This window comes from Hyaena hyaena, unplaced genomic scaffold (assembly GCF_003009895.1).
Source record: "Hyaena hyaena isolate Hyena2069 unplaced genomic scaffold, ASM300989v1 scaffold_18, whole genome shotgun sequence".
NCBI lineage: Eukaryota > Metazoa > Chordata > Mammalia > Carnivora > Hyaenidae > Hyaena > Hyaena hyaena.
Genome location: NW_024080649.1, coordinates 5,858,136 through 5,875,164, shown reverse-complemented (window position 1 = coordinate 5,875,164; position 17,029 = coordinate 5,858,136). Strand labels below are relative to the sequence as shown.

Sequence of the window (17,029 nt, the reverse complement as noted above, 5' to 3'; positions counted from 1 at the left end):
CTCTTAGCAGAGCGACGCAAAGCGTAGCAAAGTACAGGGCGGTCACTGATGACGCGAGACGCTGCTGCCGAGTCACCGCTGCGAAGAGTCTGAGAGAGAAAGATCCGACCGACCTTGGAAGCCCACGAACATTGGTTCCGCTTGCGGGGGAGGAGGAAGCTGAGCTACCAGGAAGCTGCGGGGCCACTTGAAGAGGGCCGGGCTATCAAGGTGTAGGAGGAAGTGGGCGAGGCGAGGCGAGGCAGGTAGGTGGGGGCTGGGAACTAATACAGAAAATCTCGAACTGTTTCCCATCGTGTTTGAGACTTTAGGTTTGTGTAGGCTCACTCCAGGAACATGCTCCAAGTGGTCTTGGAGTCTACAGTTTTATGGTATCTTTGCAAGGTCTTTTTTAGAGGATGATACAGAAGAATGGTTTCCAAACGCACTACCACCACTCAAAGTCCTGCGTTGGACGAGTCATGTAATCTCTCAGGGCCTCAGTTTCCTCGTGTGTAAAAACAAAGCGTTTGCACTAGTGAGCGATAAAACTCTTAATTAAAGAGTGGGCTGACTCTGTCTTCATTAACTAATGACCTGAGCCAAAGACAGTCTACCCAGACAGTTCGTGGCTTGATAAATAATTATGAACGCCTGACACAAATATTTTCCACGTGAAAGGTAAAGAGGGTCATTGATATTTTGGATCATTTCAAGGAAAGGTGACCTACCTAAACTAAAATCCTTCAGGTAGATTGGCGGCAGAGTAGTCCCAAAAGTGAATAAAGCACAGCACCTGGCTGGATGCCAAACAGAACTGAGCTAACCACAAATCTTAAGTTTAGGACCTTTCAGAGTCACGAGGTTGCTCTTTTTTCCTCAGACAGCCGTTTTTATGCAGAGATTTCAAAACATTTTACAAAAATTGAACTCAGGAGCACAAGTTTGCTCTTGAGCTACTAGGGCTTAGCAAGTGACAAAGGCCAGTAGCATGATAATAGTAATTATCACTTACTATTAGTAATATTGATATCACATTATTTATAAAAGCTTCTTCCTGTGTGTAACCCAATGTGACCCTCCTACCAACCTCCTAAATCAGATTAGTCAAGCATAAGTAACTTAGTTTTACATGTAAGGAGACAGAGTCTCAGAGAAACTATTACCCTCCCTCTCCCCTCCCCCACTGATTCTGCTATATGGTGCCACTTCCTGAATTAGAGAAGAGTCCACACCCATCCACCCCCACTCCCCACGCGCTCAGCGTGGAATCAAGGCAAATGGTCTGGGGAGCAGAATGCTCATGGAATTCAGTTGCCTCATCCCTCTCCCCTCTCCACAATGCACTACTGTACGGTGCATCCTTAGATCACACAGCCTGGAAGTAGTAGCATAAAACTAAAACATAATGATGTCGCAACACATATTCCTATGAAGTAATGCTAGGCATGAACATATGCTAAAGAACAATTTGGGACTCCCATAAAAAATTAAAGAGTTTGCAGGTTGCAAAGCGATTATTTTGTTTGCAACATCACAAAAATTTGTTTAGAGTTTAAGTGTTTACCACTGCAAACCACAAAAGAAAAATTAAACTAAAGAAAGAGGAAGGAACTTTTTTAGTACCATGCCAAATGGCAGAACATTAAATAGAATATGGCAGACATTAAAAGATGTAAACCCAGTCCATGTTTCTTTTTTACTTTTATTTATCTTTATAATTACCAAACTCCTCCAGTGAAACTAAAAAATAAAAGCAGTTGACTTTCATATATAGCATGGTTATCATTATCCTAAGATCTTTGGTTTCCGGGTTAGCATTTAAAGTTTGGGAAGGCTTACTCCCCATTTAATCAAGCATAATCTCTACTTTCATGTAGGTTACTGCACATCAGTAAAATGGAGTACTATGCTGCCAATAAAAGTGAAGCTATAGCTCTTATCATGGTATGACAGATTTTTTAAAACATTATAAAATGGTGTTATAATAATATTGTAAAGAAGTGTATATACACATGGAAAAAAAGTTGAAAGATAAAACTAAAATGTGAAAATGATTATCTTTGGATGGTGGGATTGTAGAGGATTTTTATGTTATGATGTTTTGTTTTTGCAACGAGCATACTGTACTTTTTGGGAAAAAAGGACTTAAATTTTGAAAAAAAAAGTTCTTATAAAATAATGCAGTTTCACAGATCCAAATGTTAAAGGAGATCTTTGTTTTTATTTCTTTATTTCAAAGTTTATTCATATTTTTAATAATCTCTACATCCAATGTGGGGCTCAAACTCATGACCCTGAGATCAAGAGTCAAGTTCTCTCCTTCTGACTGAAGCAGCCAAGCACCCCAGGATTTTTGTTTTTAAAACAGCAACATCCCAGAAGGATTAACTAAACTTTTAGGAAGAGAGAATGGCTGGGAGAAAAAAATCATTATTTTTATAGTTTGTTAATTATTGAAAAACTCGTATGCTTCAATTTAACAAATAATAACAACAACAACAAGAAACAAAACTAAACTAAAGATGCATCAGCCAGGAGCCAGACATTCAGATGCCAGTCCTGCCTAAGCAGGGTATTTAATATCTCTGGACTTGTTACTTCAGTGGCCCTGAAGTATTTATTTGTGAGTAAATACTTTATAAAATTATTACACATTTTTAACATATAAATATTATGAATGCTTTCTTTATGACTAGCCTTGTTCCAAAATGGATTCAAAATGGCTTGTTATCCAGAGGGATCAAATGTGTAAAAAGCACTTTGAAAAGTATCAAGGATTGTGAGAACATAAGTATAAAACAGCTTTTATGCCACCATACAATGCATCTAAACCATTTCTTGATTGTCCACTACCAAGCAACAGTAGTGCATTGTGTCTTACAATTTACAAAAGTGTTTTTATATACAGTTATTCATTTGCTTCTTGCCTATCATGGGCTTGTAAACCATACAGGCATTATAGCATAGTAGTTACGAGTATTAGTTTCTGGTGCTAGACTGCCTGGGTTTAAAATGCTGTTCTTCCTGGGGTGCCTGTGTGGCTTAGTCGGTTGAATGTCCGACTCTTGATTTGGGCTCAGGTCATGATCTCCTAGATCGTGGAATCAAGCCCTGCATCAGGCTCTGCGCTGATAGCTCAGGGCCTGCTTGGGATTCTCTCTCTCTCCTTCTCTCTCTCTCCTTTTCTCTCTCTTGCTGCCCCTCCCCTGCTCAAGTGCACTTACTCTCTCTCTCTCTCTCTCTCTCTCAAAATAAATAAACTTTAAAAAAATATTTTAAATGCTTCTCTTCCTTTCTTTATTGTATGCCCTTTAGCAAATTACTTAACATCTCTGAGGATTTCTGAACCTCAGTGTACCTGTCTATAAAACAGAGTTAGTAATAGCAGTAGCGTTGACACCTTAAGGCTGGTGTAATAATCAAATGAGCCGATACACTTAAAGTACTTAGAACAGTGCCAGGCACATGGTAAGGGCTCAATAAATAGGAGCTTTCTTTAGGATAAATATTATCTCACTTTTAGTGTAGTTTTCAGGGAAGAATCTTGGCAGGGCCACTATCACTATGTGCATACTGCCTATGTAAAAGCTCACTGCAAAGCAAGTGCTGAATGCTGATTTTACTTTTTACCTTTACTTTTGTTTGTGCTTTTTAAAAATGTTTTAATGTTTATTAATTTCTTGAGAGACAGTGCAAGCTGGGGAGGGACAGAGACAGGGAGACACAGAATCCGAAGCAAACTCCAGGCTCTGAGCTGTCAGCACAGAGCCCGACACAGGGCTCAAGCTCATGAATGTGAGATCATGACCTGAGCCGAGGTCAGATGCTTAACCAACTGAGCCACCCAGGCGCCTCTACTTTTTTGTGTGAAAGTGAACATTTTTTTCAGATTTCCTTTGGTTAGCCAAAACAGTTACTAATGTAGGTCATTCACAAAATCAAAGTGGCCTAATGTGAACTTTTAAAAAGTGAGGGGTAACTGTATATCTTTTAGCTTATATAGTAATCATTTAATAAATATATTGCCTGAGTCTACTACACCACACTGTCCTGGGTGCACATAATCTGTTTTAGACATTTCATTTTTTTAATGTTTATTTATTTTTCAGAGAGAGAGACAGAGACAGGGCATGAGCAGGAAAGGGGCAGAGAGAGAGAGAGGGAGACAGAGAATCTGAAGCAGGCTCCAGGCTCTAAGCTGTCAGCACAGAGCCTGACTTGGACCTGGAATTCACGGACCACAAGATCATGACCTGAGCTGAAGTCAGATGCTTATTCGATGGAGCCACCCAGGTACCCTCATTATAGGCATTTCAGAAGAGACTGTCCTACCATCCTTTATCTCATTAAGGAATACTAGATTTTTAAAAAAATCTTCCAACACATAAAAATATCAATGATATTATCATTCAACTGATAAACGATCCCAAAAGAAGCAGAAAAATGAGAGGTCATTGGGCCCCAGAGCTGTGAAAAAAAGCCTTTTGGAAGACATGGCATGTTAGCTGGAATCTCTGATATCAGAAGGGACCCTCTTTTGGGGACTTAGTTGCAGTGGGTTCTTAAATGACTCAGTATCAGCAGCTGAACCCATAAGACCTTTACAGCAGATAAGGAGACTCTCCCTGCAGAAATGTGGTCAGTGTCTTTCAACCAGGAATTCTTCCTGCTTCTCCACATGCCAAAGACCTCAGCTGAGAAAGGAGAGTGAAGGAGACACAACCCTGTTGGAAACACAGTGACATGAGTCAAGGAGGTGGCTCCACTTGTTTGAGTCACCTGAGTCTATAAATAAGCCTGAAAGTCAGAGAGAAACTAGTCCCTCGGTTGTTTATGTAATGTTTTCACAAAAAGCATTTTTATAGTTCTTTTAAGCAGGGTGCTTAATCACAATTTATCCTGGCTTGAGAAAAGAGTTTAGGAATTAATCTTTAATTGTGGCATAAGAGCTAGAAATGATGTAAACATTGAAATTCTAACATCCAACTCCATACACTCTTTGGCCTCCTACCAAGACCATTAGGAAATCTACTATATGTCCCTTCAAAGTAATGACCAAAGCATACAGGATGCAAGGTCCAGCCAAGGTCCTTCTTTGATTTAGAGATTTAAAAGAGGCAGCCCTGGGGTGCTTGAATGGCTCAGTGGGTTAAATGTCTGACTTTGATTCAGGCCATGATCTTAGGGTTTGTGAGTTTAAGTCATGCATTGGGCTCTGCAGTGGCAGCTCAGAGCCTACTTGGAATTCTCATTCTCTCCTCTCTCTCTCTCTCTCTCTGTCTCTCTCTGCCCCTCCCCCACTTGCACTTTCTCTCTCTCTCTCAAAATAAATAAATAAAAACTGAAAGAAAAAAAAAGGCAGTCCAGAGTCTGCCAATGGAGATGTTTTATGTCATAGTTGCTTTGTAAAGGATTCTGTATTATGATGCCACTTTTGGAGTGAAAACTCTTAACCAGACATGAGGCTGCAACCAACTCAAACCTCAACTTGAGGAAGTGGTGCCATTCTCTAGTCTAGAGAAGACAAAACTCTGGCCACCAGAGAAGGATGCACCGTCCAGAAAGTCACCGGTGCTTCTGACTCATTTCCTACTCAAGTAATTCTATTTCCTTAATATGGGCATCATCATTTGCCTAGACGTTTCCATGGTAAATTGGTTTCATTTTCCTTCATGTGCCTAGCCCCATCCTTACTCCTCTAAAAGCAGGCAGTTCTGCAGTTTGCTTTAAAATTAGCCTGGGGGCGCCTGGGTGGCTCAATCCATTGAGCTTCCTTATTCAGCTCAGGTCATGATCTCACAGTTCATGAGTTCGAGCCCCACATAGGGCTGTGTGCTGACAGCTGAGATTCTGTGTCTCCTTCTCTCTCTGCCCCTCCCCCACTCACTCGCTCCCTCAAAAATGAATAAGCATTTTAAAAATTAAATAAATAAGGGGCGCCTGGGTGGCTTAGTCGGTTAAGCGTCCGACTTTCACTTAGGTCATGATCTCGCGGTCCGTGGGTTCGAGCCCCGCATCGGGCTCTGTGCTGACTGCCAGCTCAGAGCCTGGAGCCTGTTTCAGTCTGTGACTCCCTCTCTCTCTGACCCTCCCCTGCTCACGCTGTCTCTCTCTCTCCTAAAAATAAATAAAAATATTAAAAAAAAATAAAAAATAAAAAACATTTTAAAAAAAATTAAATAAATAAGTAAATAAAATTAGCCTGGAAGGGGTGCCTGAATGGCTCAGTCAGACAAGCATGCAACTCATGATCTCAGGGTCATGAATTCGAGCCCCACACTGGGTGTAGAGATTACTTAAATAAAACTTTTTAAAAAATAAAATAAACCTGGGAATGCCAAGAAGTGTTGGGACATACACGGTAACTGGGGCAACCAGTCTGGTACCCAGTTGAGGAAACACCAAAATCCTCTATCAAACTGGTCACACATTCCAGAGGATGATCTAGGACTCAAACAGGTGCCCGAGTGAGACACCATACTCCACAGGAGAGGCAGCTGGCTTTTTGTGCAGGTGGGTCCCTGGCCTTGGATTTGGAAGATCCTCCCTTGACCTCATATTCTTTGAATAAACTTGTTTTTCACGAGGAGGGGGAAATCCTAGAATAAAACATTCAAGATCAAACTGATTTTTTTTAAACAGAGAAGTTGGTCTATAAGTATCACTTTGTTACCTGCAAAAGGGGCAATGTCAAATAGGATTCTGAAACAAAGATTTTTGCATAACCAATAATTGGATTTTAAAATTAATTTGAGGGGTGCTTGGGTGGCTCAGTTGGTTGAGCATCTGACTCTTGATTTCGGCTCAGGTCATGATCCCAGGGTTGTGGGATTGAGCCCTGAATCAGGCTCCATGCTGAGCATGGAGCCTGCTTGAAATTCTCTTTCTTTCTCCCTCTGTCACTCTCCCCCTGCTTGTGCTCTTTTTCTAAAATAAAAAAAATATATATAGGTCGCCTGGGTGGCTCAGCTAGTTAAGCATCTGACTTCAGCTGAGGTCAAGTTCATCTGAACTTCAGTTCATGGGTTCGAGCCCCATGTTGGGCTCTGTGCTGACATCTCGGAGCCTGGAGCCCACTTCGGGTTCTGTGTCTCTTCAATCTCTCTCTCTCTCTCGCTCTCTCTCTGTCCCTCCCCTGCTTGTGCTCTCTCTCTCTCTCAAAAATAAACATATAAACATATGTATAATTAAAAAGTAATAAAAATTAATTTGGCATTTTGCTGTGAACCAAAAACTACTCTAAAACAAGGGCTATTAAGAAGAAAAACAAACAGGGGCACTTGGGTGGCTTAGTCGGTTAAGCGTCCGACTTTCGCTTAGGTCATGATCTCGCGGTTCATGGGTTCAAGCCCCGCATCGGGCTCTGTGCTGACTGCCAGCTGAGAGCCTGGAGCCTGTTTCAGAATCTGTGACTCCCTCTCTCTCTGACCCTCCCCTGCTCACGCTGTCTCTCTCTCCTAGAAATAAATAAAACATTAAAAAAAAAGAAGAAAAACAAACAAAAATGCCAGTTGTACAAGAAACAAAGTAATCAATCTGACCATCTTGTTTTCTCAGCCTCTCCTTTATCCTATAGAATCACTAATATTTAGTCCACTAAAACTTAGCAAATAGAAACTGAAAATGAACCTAATATTTATTGAGCACCTAATAAGTGCTAAAGGGCTTTACATACATTATTTTTTTAATTTTCATTATTGTCCCCATTTTATAGATGAGAAAAAGGAGCCTCACAGCTAGCAAGTGGCAGAACCCAGATATATGAGATTCTACTGATTTGCTAACAATGCCTCTCTTTCACTCTGTGTTGCACATTCTTTCTTTAAAATACTCTTTTTTATTTTATTTTTTAATGTTTACATATTTTTGAGAAAGAGAGAGAGAACAAGCAGGGGAGAGGCAGAGAGAGAGGGAGACACAGAATCCAAAACAGGCTCCAGGCTCTGAGCTGTCAGCACAGAGCCTGATGTGAGGCTCAAACTTATGAACCATGAGATCATGACCTGAGCCGAAGTCGAACACTTACTGACCCACCCAGGCACCCCAGTCTTTAAAATACTCTTTTTTTTTTTTTAAAGTAGGCTTCATACCCAGTATGGAACCCAACATAGAGCTTGAACTCAAGACCCTGAGATCAAAAGTAAAATATTTACAGGCACCGGGGCAGCTCAGTCGATTGAGACACTGAATTTTGGCTTAGGTCCCGATCTTGTGTTTCATGTGTTCAGTTCCTGTATTGGGCTCTTTGATTGCACGGAGCCTGCTTGGGATTCTCTCTCTTACCCCCCCCCCCGCCCTTCCCCCACTTGTGCTCTGTCTGTCTGTATCTCTCTCTCAAAATAAACAAATGCACTTAAAAAAAAAAGGAATAGGATATTTAACCAACTGACCTACCTCAGTGCCCCTAAAATACACATTTTAAAAAAGACACATATTCCTCTGGTTTCTTTGCACTCTTATGCACATTTGACAGGAGGTACGATTTAGCAAAAGTCTTTATAGCTAGTAAAGTGGGTAGGAATTAAATACACACCATTCTGTCTCCCTAGAAAAAGTGATCATTATGAGAGAAGTAAGGATCCAGGAGAAAACAAGAGTTTATTGACTATAATTAATAAAAATTCTTTAGGTCAGGAATCTTCATCTAAGAATTATAGAAGTTTCAGAGACAGGAATAATTATATGTGTATGCACATACACGTACGCACACATTATTACAAACAGAGAACCATAGACTTTCAAAGATGGAAGGGGTTGTAAATGAGAAAACTTCAGACCCACACACAAGTAGCCACATTAGAATTTGTGCTGAAGAGCCCTGATTCCCAGGCAATTAAGTACTCAATCCAAGACCAAGGAATTATGTGGTTTTCTTGAGCATTTCAAGTCTCCGGTTAAGATCTTCAAAATCAACTTCCTCAGAACCATAAGGGTCAATGGATAGGCTTGCTTGAGGTTTTACATTAGGCAAATCAGGCAGCATAAAGTTATCAAAACCGATCTTGGATCTTGATTCTGGCTTTGGAGAAGTCAGGAGATTGAGTCCTGAACCTGTTCATTTCAATAAATATAATTAAAAGTCATAATAATACAGTCTTCTAGAAAGAAATCCCAGCCTCAAAGACAGTAGGTTATTATTACTTTTGAGAGTGCAGCATATAATCTGGCTGGAGAACTAGACAACTCTCCCATCATGCAAACGGTGGTAGTGGTGACATTTTGTTGGCCTTTGATTCAAAGGCAATCTGGACTTCTAAAAAAGGCACAGTTTTTCAAACTATGTGCCATGATTATCTAGTGTGATAGTGGTTTTAAAACTTTTTTGTGTGTTAAAGATCTCTCTGAGATCTAATACCCACTTTGAAAACTGTTGGCTACTATAAAGGAACCCACTTACTCCTCATAAGTCACTAATAACATTCTCTCACCTATGGAGGAATAGTCTTATAAGAAGTGAAAAATCTTCAGTGAATAGTAAGCAATTACAGCTTCTTCCAGCATTCCCTATACTTACTAGGAACCAGTGAAGGAGGCAAATCACTCTTCTTACTGGAATCATTCTGAAAGGAAAAACTTCACTGAGATGTGATTGATTTGAATGCCAAACACATATTTTGTTCATAGTCAGCCTTCAATAAATATTTCATAAAATTAACTTATCACAGTCCATCTTGTGAAGGTGAAGTTTCTATTTATGCCTTCTGGAAATTAACCTTAGGAGCAACTATGAGTTTTGCTGCTTTTGTCACTAGTGGTCTCATACAAGAATCAGGAAATCTTTTGTCTTAAAGCCTGGAGATGCTGCATGTGAAAGATGATTCAGTTTAATAAAGTCAAAGGACTCTTTCTCCAACAAATAAATGGCAAGGAGAAAAGGACTGGCAGGAGAAGGAAGTGTTAGAGATGAAAAGATTTAAGAGAGATATCAACCAAATAGACTGTATAGATCTTTTTGGGTCCTGATTTCAATAAAATAACTATAAAAATGCATTTTTGAGACAATCAGCAAAATTTTTTAAAGTTTATTTATTTAGAGAGAGAACCAGTGGGGGGGGGGGAGGGCAGAGAGAGAGGGAGAACAGAGGATCAGAAGCAGGCTCTGTGCTGACAGCAGAGAGCCCAAGTCAGGGCTTGAACTCACAAAACGTGAATCATGACCTAAGCCAAAGCTGGGACACTTAACCGACTGAGCCACCCAGGGCACCCCAGCAATCAGCAAAAGTTAATGTGGATTGAGTATTATATGATATTAAGGAATTATTTTTCATTGTATTGAGTATCATAATGGTATGGCATTGTTTTGTATTATAAAAACAAAAGGTTAGAGATATTTACAGAAATATTTACAGTTGAAATTATATGATGTCTGAGATTTGCTTTAAATTCCTCTTTCCCCACAGGGGTGCCTGGGTGGCTCAGTTGGCTAAGTGCCTGACTTTGGCTCAGGTCATGATCTCAGTTTGTGCTTGAGCCATGCATCAGTCTCTGCTCACAGCTCGGAGCCTGGAGCCTGCTTCAGATTCTGTGTCTCCCCCTTCTCTCTGCCCCTCCCCTGCTCGTTCACTGTTTCTCTCTCACTCTCAAAAATAAATAAACATTTTTTAAAAACACATCAAATGTCGGGGCGCCCGGGTGGCTTAGTCGGTTAAGTGTCTGACTTTCGCTTAGGTCATGATCTCACGGTTCGTGGGTTCGAGCCCCGCGTCAGGCTCTGTGCTGACTGCCAGCTCAGAGCCTGGAGCCTATTTCAGAGTCTGTGACTCCCTCTCTCTCTGACCCTCCCCTGCTCACGCTGTCTCTCTCTCTCCTAGAAATAAATAAAACATTAAAAAAAATTTAAAAACAAAAACCACATCAAATGTCAGCTAAATGACTGCAAATAGGCCTCCTGGCCTTAAAAAAATCACAAAGAGTATTCTACCATTCAAAAGGCCCATGTAGAAATATATTTTGACACTACTGGTAGTCCCATTCCAGAATCCTCTCTGTACTGACCTGTCTTTCAGGAGGAAGGGATGAAAAACAAGAGGCTGAGGGTCTCACAGGAAAGGGTCCCGGTGCAGATACTGGCGATGTCCCAAGTGGATCATCAGTTCCTGCTAAAGTTCCACCTGCTTTGTCAACAACACCTTTCTTAATATCCTCAGTAAACCCAATACTGACCAGGTCTGCTGGGGCTTCCACCTGAGGCAAAAGGCTAAGAATCACATTGGGTTCTCAACTTATCACACATTTGTTTATTACATACCTACTAGATGCCGAACATTCTTTGAAGCACAGGGGAAGAAATGGTGAGCAAAGACACATGGTTCCTGCCCTCATGAAGCTCAGATTCTAACATAAGTTAAGTCAATTCTAGCAATCTTCAAGCTTCTGGCCCATGCCACCTTCTTTCTCTCTCTTTCAAAGACTATGTTTTGAATGCCTATGGGTCAGACACTGTAATACTTCAGTGATTAAGAACTGCACATAAATATGCATAGATAGGTCTACAAGAAAGTTTATCAAGCTTTGGCAGTGGTAAACTCTGAATTTATCCATTATTTTGACAAAAATCTATTGATCACTTAATGTAAACCTGGCACAGTGCTAGGGATGCTACAGTGGATGAAACAGACAAAAGTCCCTGTCCTCATACAACTAATAGTTAGTGGAAGAAACAGTTAATAAACAAGATCGCTGAGTGAACTATATAGTATGTTAGAGTTAAGAGCAATAGAGAAAAAACATTAAGCAGAAAAGAGGGAAGAGTTGACATTTTAGAGACGGTAGCTGGGAAGAGACTCACAGAGAACACATAAGTACAGACTTGAAGGAAGTGAGGGAGGGACACAGCAGATAGCTAGAGAACACAGAGTACTGGAAGTACAAAGGTCCTGAGGTGGGAGCCAGCATGTGTGTTTGAAGAAGCACAAAGAGGCCAGTGTGGCTGAGGCAGAGTAAATAAGGGGAAGAGTAGAAAGAACGAGGCCAGAGAGAAGAGGTGAGAGTGCATTTCCTCCTTGGTCACAGCAAAGGTGCTGCCTGTTATTCTAAGTGAATTAAAAAGCCATTGTAAGGCTTTAAAAGAAGAGTGACGTGATCTGACTTAGGTTCTAACCAGATCTCTGACAGTTAAATTGAACATCAATTAACGGAGAACAGGAGTAGAGGCAGGAAAACCAGTTAAGAGGCTATTGCAGTCATTCAGGCAAGAGACTATTGTATGTTACATCAGAATATCGTCAATGGAGGTGGTGAGAAGTGGCAGAATTCTGGATCTATTTAGAAGGTAGAATCACTGAAGATTGGTTGAAGGCTAGGGGTTGAGAGAAGGGGTAGAGTCAAGGAAGATATCAAGATTTTGCCCTAGCATAGAATTGCCATGAACTGTAGAAAGAGTAGGTCCTTGAGGGGCACCTGGGTGGCTTAGTCGGTTAAGCGTCCGACTTTCGCTTAGGTCATGATCTCGCAGTTTGTGGGTTCGAGCCCCGCGTCGGGCTCTGTGCTGACTGCCAGCTCAGAGCCTGGAGCCTGTTTCAGAGTCTGTGACTCCCTCTCTCTCTGACCCTCCCCTGCTCATGCTGTCTCTCTCTCTCTCTCTCTCCTAGAAATAAATAAAACATTAAAAAAATAATTGTATAAAAAAAAAAGAAAGAAAGAGTAGGTCCTTGAAAGGGGTGAGAGCACTTTTGGACGTGTTAAGTTTAAGATGCCTCTGAACCATCCACGTGAAGATATCAAGAAGGTGGATGGATATACCAGTCTGGAGATCATATCAACCTACAGCTCTTAGCTAGTGATAGACATATGGAAGTCTTCACCATAAATATGGGTTTGAAAACCATGATGTAGGATGAAATCACCTAAAGAATAGAGAAGAAAAAAGAAAAAGTCTAGAGACTCAGCCCTTGGCCACATCTCTAGTGGTATTTCATGTGGCTTTTACTTCTTCAAAGTCCCTTTCTGTGTTGTCTAAATTTTTACAATGTGTCATTCTTCAACAAACCATATAACTCGTTGGAAGAGGGGGAAATAAGGAATATGAGATTCCTATCAGGAAACAATCCAGAGTAAAGCCTCAGAAAAGCGTGCCCCTTAACACAGTCCAACATGATACATGCCACTTCAGCAATTCAAAGGCATTAGGGGGAAATCCCTCTTGCTCTAAACATTCCATGACCACCTTTTATAAGCTTAGACCACCTTGAGTGATGATGATGATGATGATGATTATGATGATGATGATGATGGTGGAAAACAAAACTTGATTACATTGGCTATGTGCCAGCCATTGCATTTAACTTCTTTATTCATATTAACTTCTTTAATCATCTCAACAAATTTATGAGACTTGGTAATAACTATTAACTATTATTGTCCCCCTTCTTAAAGCCCAGAGAACTGAGTCTTTGAAAGGGTAAGTCACTTCTCTGAGGTCTTATGGTTAATAAATGGTGAATCTAGGGTCTGAATATGGGTCATTTCACTACTGAACTCATACTCTTAACGCCAAAAGATAGTCCCTTATACCTTGGATCTTGTAGCCTTAATTCAAGAACTCTTTATTAAAATTCAAAATAACTCTGAGATAAAATTGAGATCTTAGGAACTAAAAAGGTTTTACACACTCCTGTGTGTGTATGTGTACACGCATGTGTTTTGGCGGGGTTCTTTTGTTTACACACTTGTAAGTATAACACTTCAGGTTTCTTCATCCTTGTTTTCTACCCTATTGTTACCAACTTATAAAGGTCATGTGACAGCAGAAGTCAAGCTCTGTTAGAAAAAGTATGTGGGTGGAGAAAAGGTGCGCATATCACCTGCTTTACAATCCTGGCAGAGCTACTCTGGAAGCCACATTCCTAAGTAGAAAAAAAAAATCTTCTGGTGCACAAAAAAAATCTCAGCTTTAAGTCAGTTCTTTCTTCTTGAAAGTACTCACCATAATGGTTGCCTTGGATTTATATGGCACATTGTAGTTCTTAGCAATTTCTATCAGGCACTGTTCTACTAGAACCTGGGGTGGAGTAGTCTCATTTAATTTGCACATTAGCTACAAGATAAAGAACATAACAGAATTGGTCACACACATATCCACAAACTCAGAAACAAAAAGAGTTGAGGTGGTCTTTCACCTTTCAGTCATTGTCCTTCATCTTTCTAGTATTTTTTCTGTAAAAGTACAATTTAAAATTTTTTAAAAGGGGCGCCTGGGTGGCTTAGTTTGTTAAGCGTCCGACTTTCTCTTAGGTCATGATCTCGCGGTTCGTGGGTTCGAGCCCCGCGTCGGGCTCTGTGCTGACTGCCAGCTCAGAGCCTGGAGCCTGTTTCAGTCTGTGACTCCCTCTCTCTCTGACCCTCCCCTGCTCACGCTGTCTCTCCCTCTATCTCCTAGAAATAAATAAAATATATATATTTAAATAAAATAAAATAAAATAAAATTTTTTAAAAATTTAGTAACAATGAGGAGGGGCTCTGCTTATATCATAAATACAGCCCTATCCTGGGGTGAAAGAACCTCAAACTAAGTAAAATAAGAGGAAGAAGATAAACTTAAGAAAAATACTTTAAATTGAGAATTCTGATTTTGCAAGTATTTGAATTATGTCAAAGGCAGTATTCAACACACTCAGCAACCAGTACAGCAAGTTACCCTCCAGTCAGAGTGGACACCCTGAAATAACACTAAACACCACCAGCCTGAAACAACACTGCAGCTAGATCTCTGTGTCTCAGCTGAATGTCAGTCCTGAATTATAATGTGTGGTCATGATGTAAGATGTTCCAAAGTTGAAGCTTCTAAATTTATTAACTTTTTTCATATTACTAGGCCACTTACATTTAGGAAAACATATGCTTTCTTCATAAAGAAAGAATCTCAGCAGGGCACGTGGATGGCTCAGTTGGTTAAGTGTCCAGCTTCGACTCAGGTCATAATCTCACAGTTGGTGAGTTCAAGCCCCACATCAGGCTCTGTGCTGACAGCTCAGAGCCTGGAGCCTGCTTCAGATTCTGTCTGTCTGTCTGTCTGTCTGTCTCTCTCTCTCTGCTCCATCCCGACTAGTGCTCTGTCTTTCTCTGTTTCTCAAAAATGACTAAACATTAAAAAAAAAATTTTTTTTTAAAGAATCTCAGCTTGCTTGATGCTAGCTTTGTTATAAAGTTCCCTAATCCAAAATTCCCTAAGTTCCCTAGTCCAAAATCTTTAAACAAGTTATTCTGTCTCCGCTGTGCCTGGGTGGCTCAATTAAGTGTCTGACTCTTTGTTTCGGCTCAGGTCATGATCTCATGGTTCATGGGTTTGAGCCCCACATCAGGCTCCACACTGCCAGTGTGAGCCTGCTTGGGATTCTCTTTCTTCCTCTCTCTCTGACCCTCCCCTGCTTTCTCTCTCTCTCTCTCTCTCTCTCTCTCTCTCTCTCAAAAATAAATATATAAATATTGAAAAAAGTTTTAGTGTTTATTTTTTAGAGACACAGAGACAGTGCAAGTGGGGGAGGGACAGAGAGGAGAGAGAGAGAGGGAGAGAGAGAGAGAGAGAGAGAGAGAGAGAATCCCAAGTGGGCTCTGTGCTGCCAGCCCAGAGCCCAACAGAGGGCTCAACCCCAGGAAACTGTGAGATCATCACCTGAGCTGAAACCAAGAGTCGGACGCTCAACCAGCTGAGCCACCCAGGCCCCACTAGTGTCAAATAATTCTTTTTAAGGGAAATTACAATATATACCTATATGTACACATAGGTATATATACACATAGGTATATATAACTATACACACACGTATGTGTTTATACACACATAGAAAAATACACAAATACACATATAGACTGAAAGAAATAAACCAAAATTCTTATCTCTAGATTTGGTGATTATGGATTCTTTTTCTGTCTGTATTTCCCCACTCTTCTACAAACTCAAGGGGAAAAAAGACAACCATATTTTTTTAAATGTATTTATTTAAGGCATCTCTACACTCAACAAACTTAAGACCCCAAGATCAAGAGTCACATGCTACCCACCTTACTTTCGCCAGCCCCAAGCCAGCGGTTCTCCACTCAACCCGCATCCAGTGAGACGCGCCGTGCACCGATGCTGATGGAGCAGACATGGGCAGAGCGATGGTGGCCAGGCTCGGACTGGGGCTGCTGCTTCTGGTGCTGCTCCTACCCATGCAGATTTATGCAAATCAAACAACTGTTGTAACTCCTGAGTAACCCCTCCCAGAATACCTCAACCGGCCCAAATCCAGCTAATGCCACCACCACACCAAATGGCAGTGTTCTCCAGTCAACAGCCAGTCTCTTCGTGATCTCGCCCTCCCTTCTACACTCTACTGTTAAGAGACTCAGGCCAAGAAATATCTATACCTCCCAGTCTTCTAAACCTAGTCCAAATGGTGTCTAGACATCTGGTGTGACAAGGAAAAAAACAGGTCTTCAGTGAATCTGCTAATTCCACACCTTATTTTATTGACCCAGAAAATGTTGAGGATCCCAAATTCGATTGGTTTGAAGAACATGTGAAGTGTTTGACTATATGATGAATGTCTGTTAAATCTACTGGAGTTTCATGTACAAGATGAAGAGACAACATCCAAGAGTAGTTAAGAGGTGATTTCTTTAAATGTGGCTTAAGAAGTATGGATACCTAAAATTGCACCTTCAAAATGAGAATACATTTTTTTAAATGAGAATAGATTTTATCTTACCTAGATATAAAGGATGGGATGTGAACAGATTCCATTTTCATTTGGCTCATTAAATCTTTAAGTCCATGATTCTATTTATATGTACTTTAGAAGGAACTTCCAGGTGTCACTGTAAATCCTCAATGCATTGTTTCAGCAGTACTAATTAATGCCTATGTACCCTAGATAAAGTTTTATATTGTTAAGGTATCACTGTTTCTTAGGAACTGAAGTCTTTCCTCTGAGACTTTGGCTTTGACATTGCATTTGATTTTTTTATATAGTAATTGGCATGTGCCAGGGCAATGATGGATTGGAATCTACCCCGGATTGAAGCATAATGAGTAAATTTTGCTTGTATACTATCACTTATCCCTGTT

At 40.6% G+C, this 17,029-nt stretch overlaps 1 protein-coding gene across 1 annotated transcript; it reads right to left on the bottom strand.

Moving 5' to 3' along the window:
- Window positions 1-8,671: 8,671 nt before the first annotated feature.
- LOC120223603 (IST1 homolog) lies at window positions 8,672-16,064 on the bottom strand. The gene is made up of 4 exons (XM_039221803.1): window positions 15,982-16,064; window positions 13,907-14,017; window positions 9,497-9,542; window positions 8,672-9,033 (listed from the first exon to the last, which is right to left on the bottom strand). The coding sequence occupies exons 2-4, from the start codon at window positions 14,012-14,014 to the stop codon at window positions 8,843-8,845; spliced, it is 345 nt and encodes a 114-aa protein (XP_039077734.1). The 5' UTR covers window positions 14,015-14,017; window positions 15,982-16,064; the 3' UTR covers window positions 8,672-8,842.
- Window positions 16,065-17,029: the final 965 nt, after the last annotated feature.

Bases quoted from the DNA above. Each gene is read 5' to 3' on its own strand.
- LOC120223603 (XM_039221803.1), bottom strand. From the start codon at position 14,014: ATGTGCAAATTAAATGAGACTACTCCACCCCAGGTTCTAGTAGAACAG. The intron at 9,543-13,906 runs GTGAGTACTTTC...TTTTCCTTTCAG, and splicing joins AATCCAAGGCAACCATTATG to AATGATTCCAGTAAGAAGAG. The intron at 9,034-9,496 runs GTAAGTATAGGG...TGAAATGAACAG, and splicing joins GCCTCCTTCACTGGTTCCTA to GTTCAGGACTCAATCTCCTG.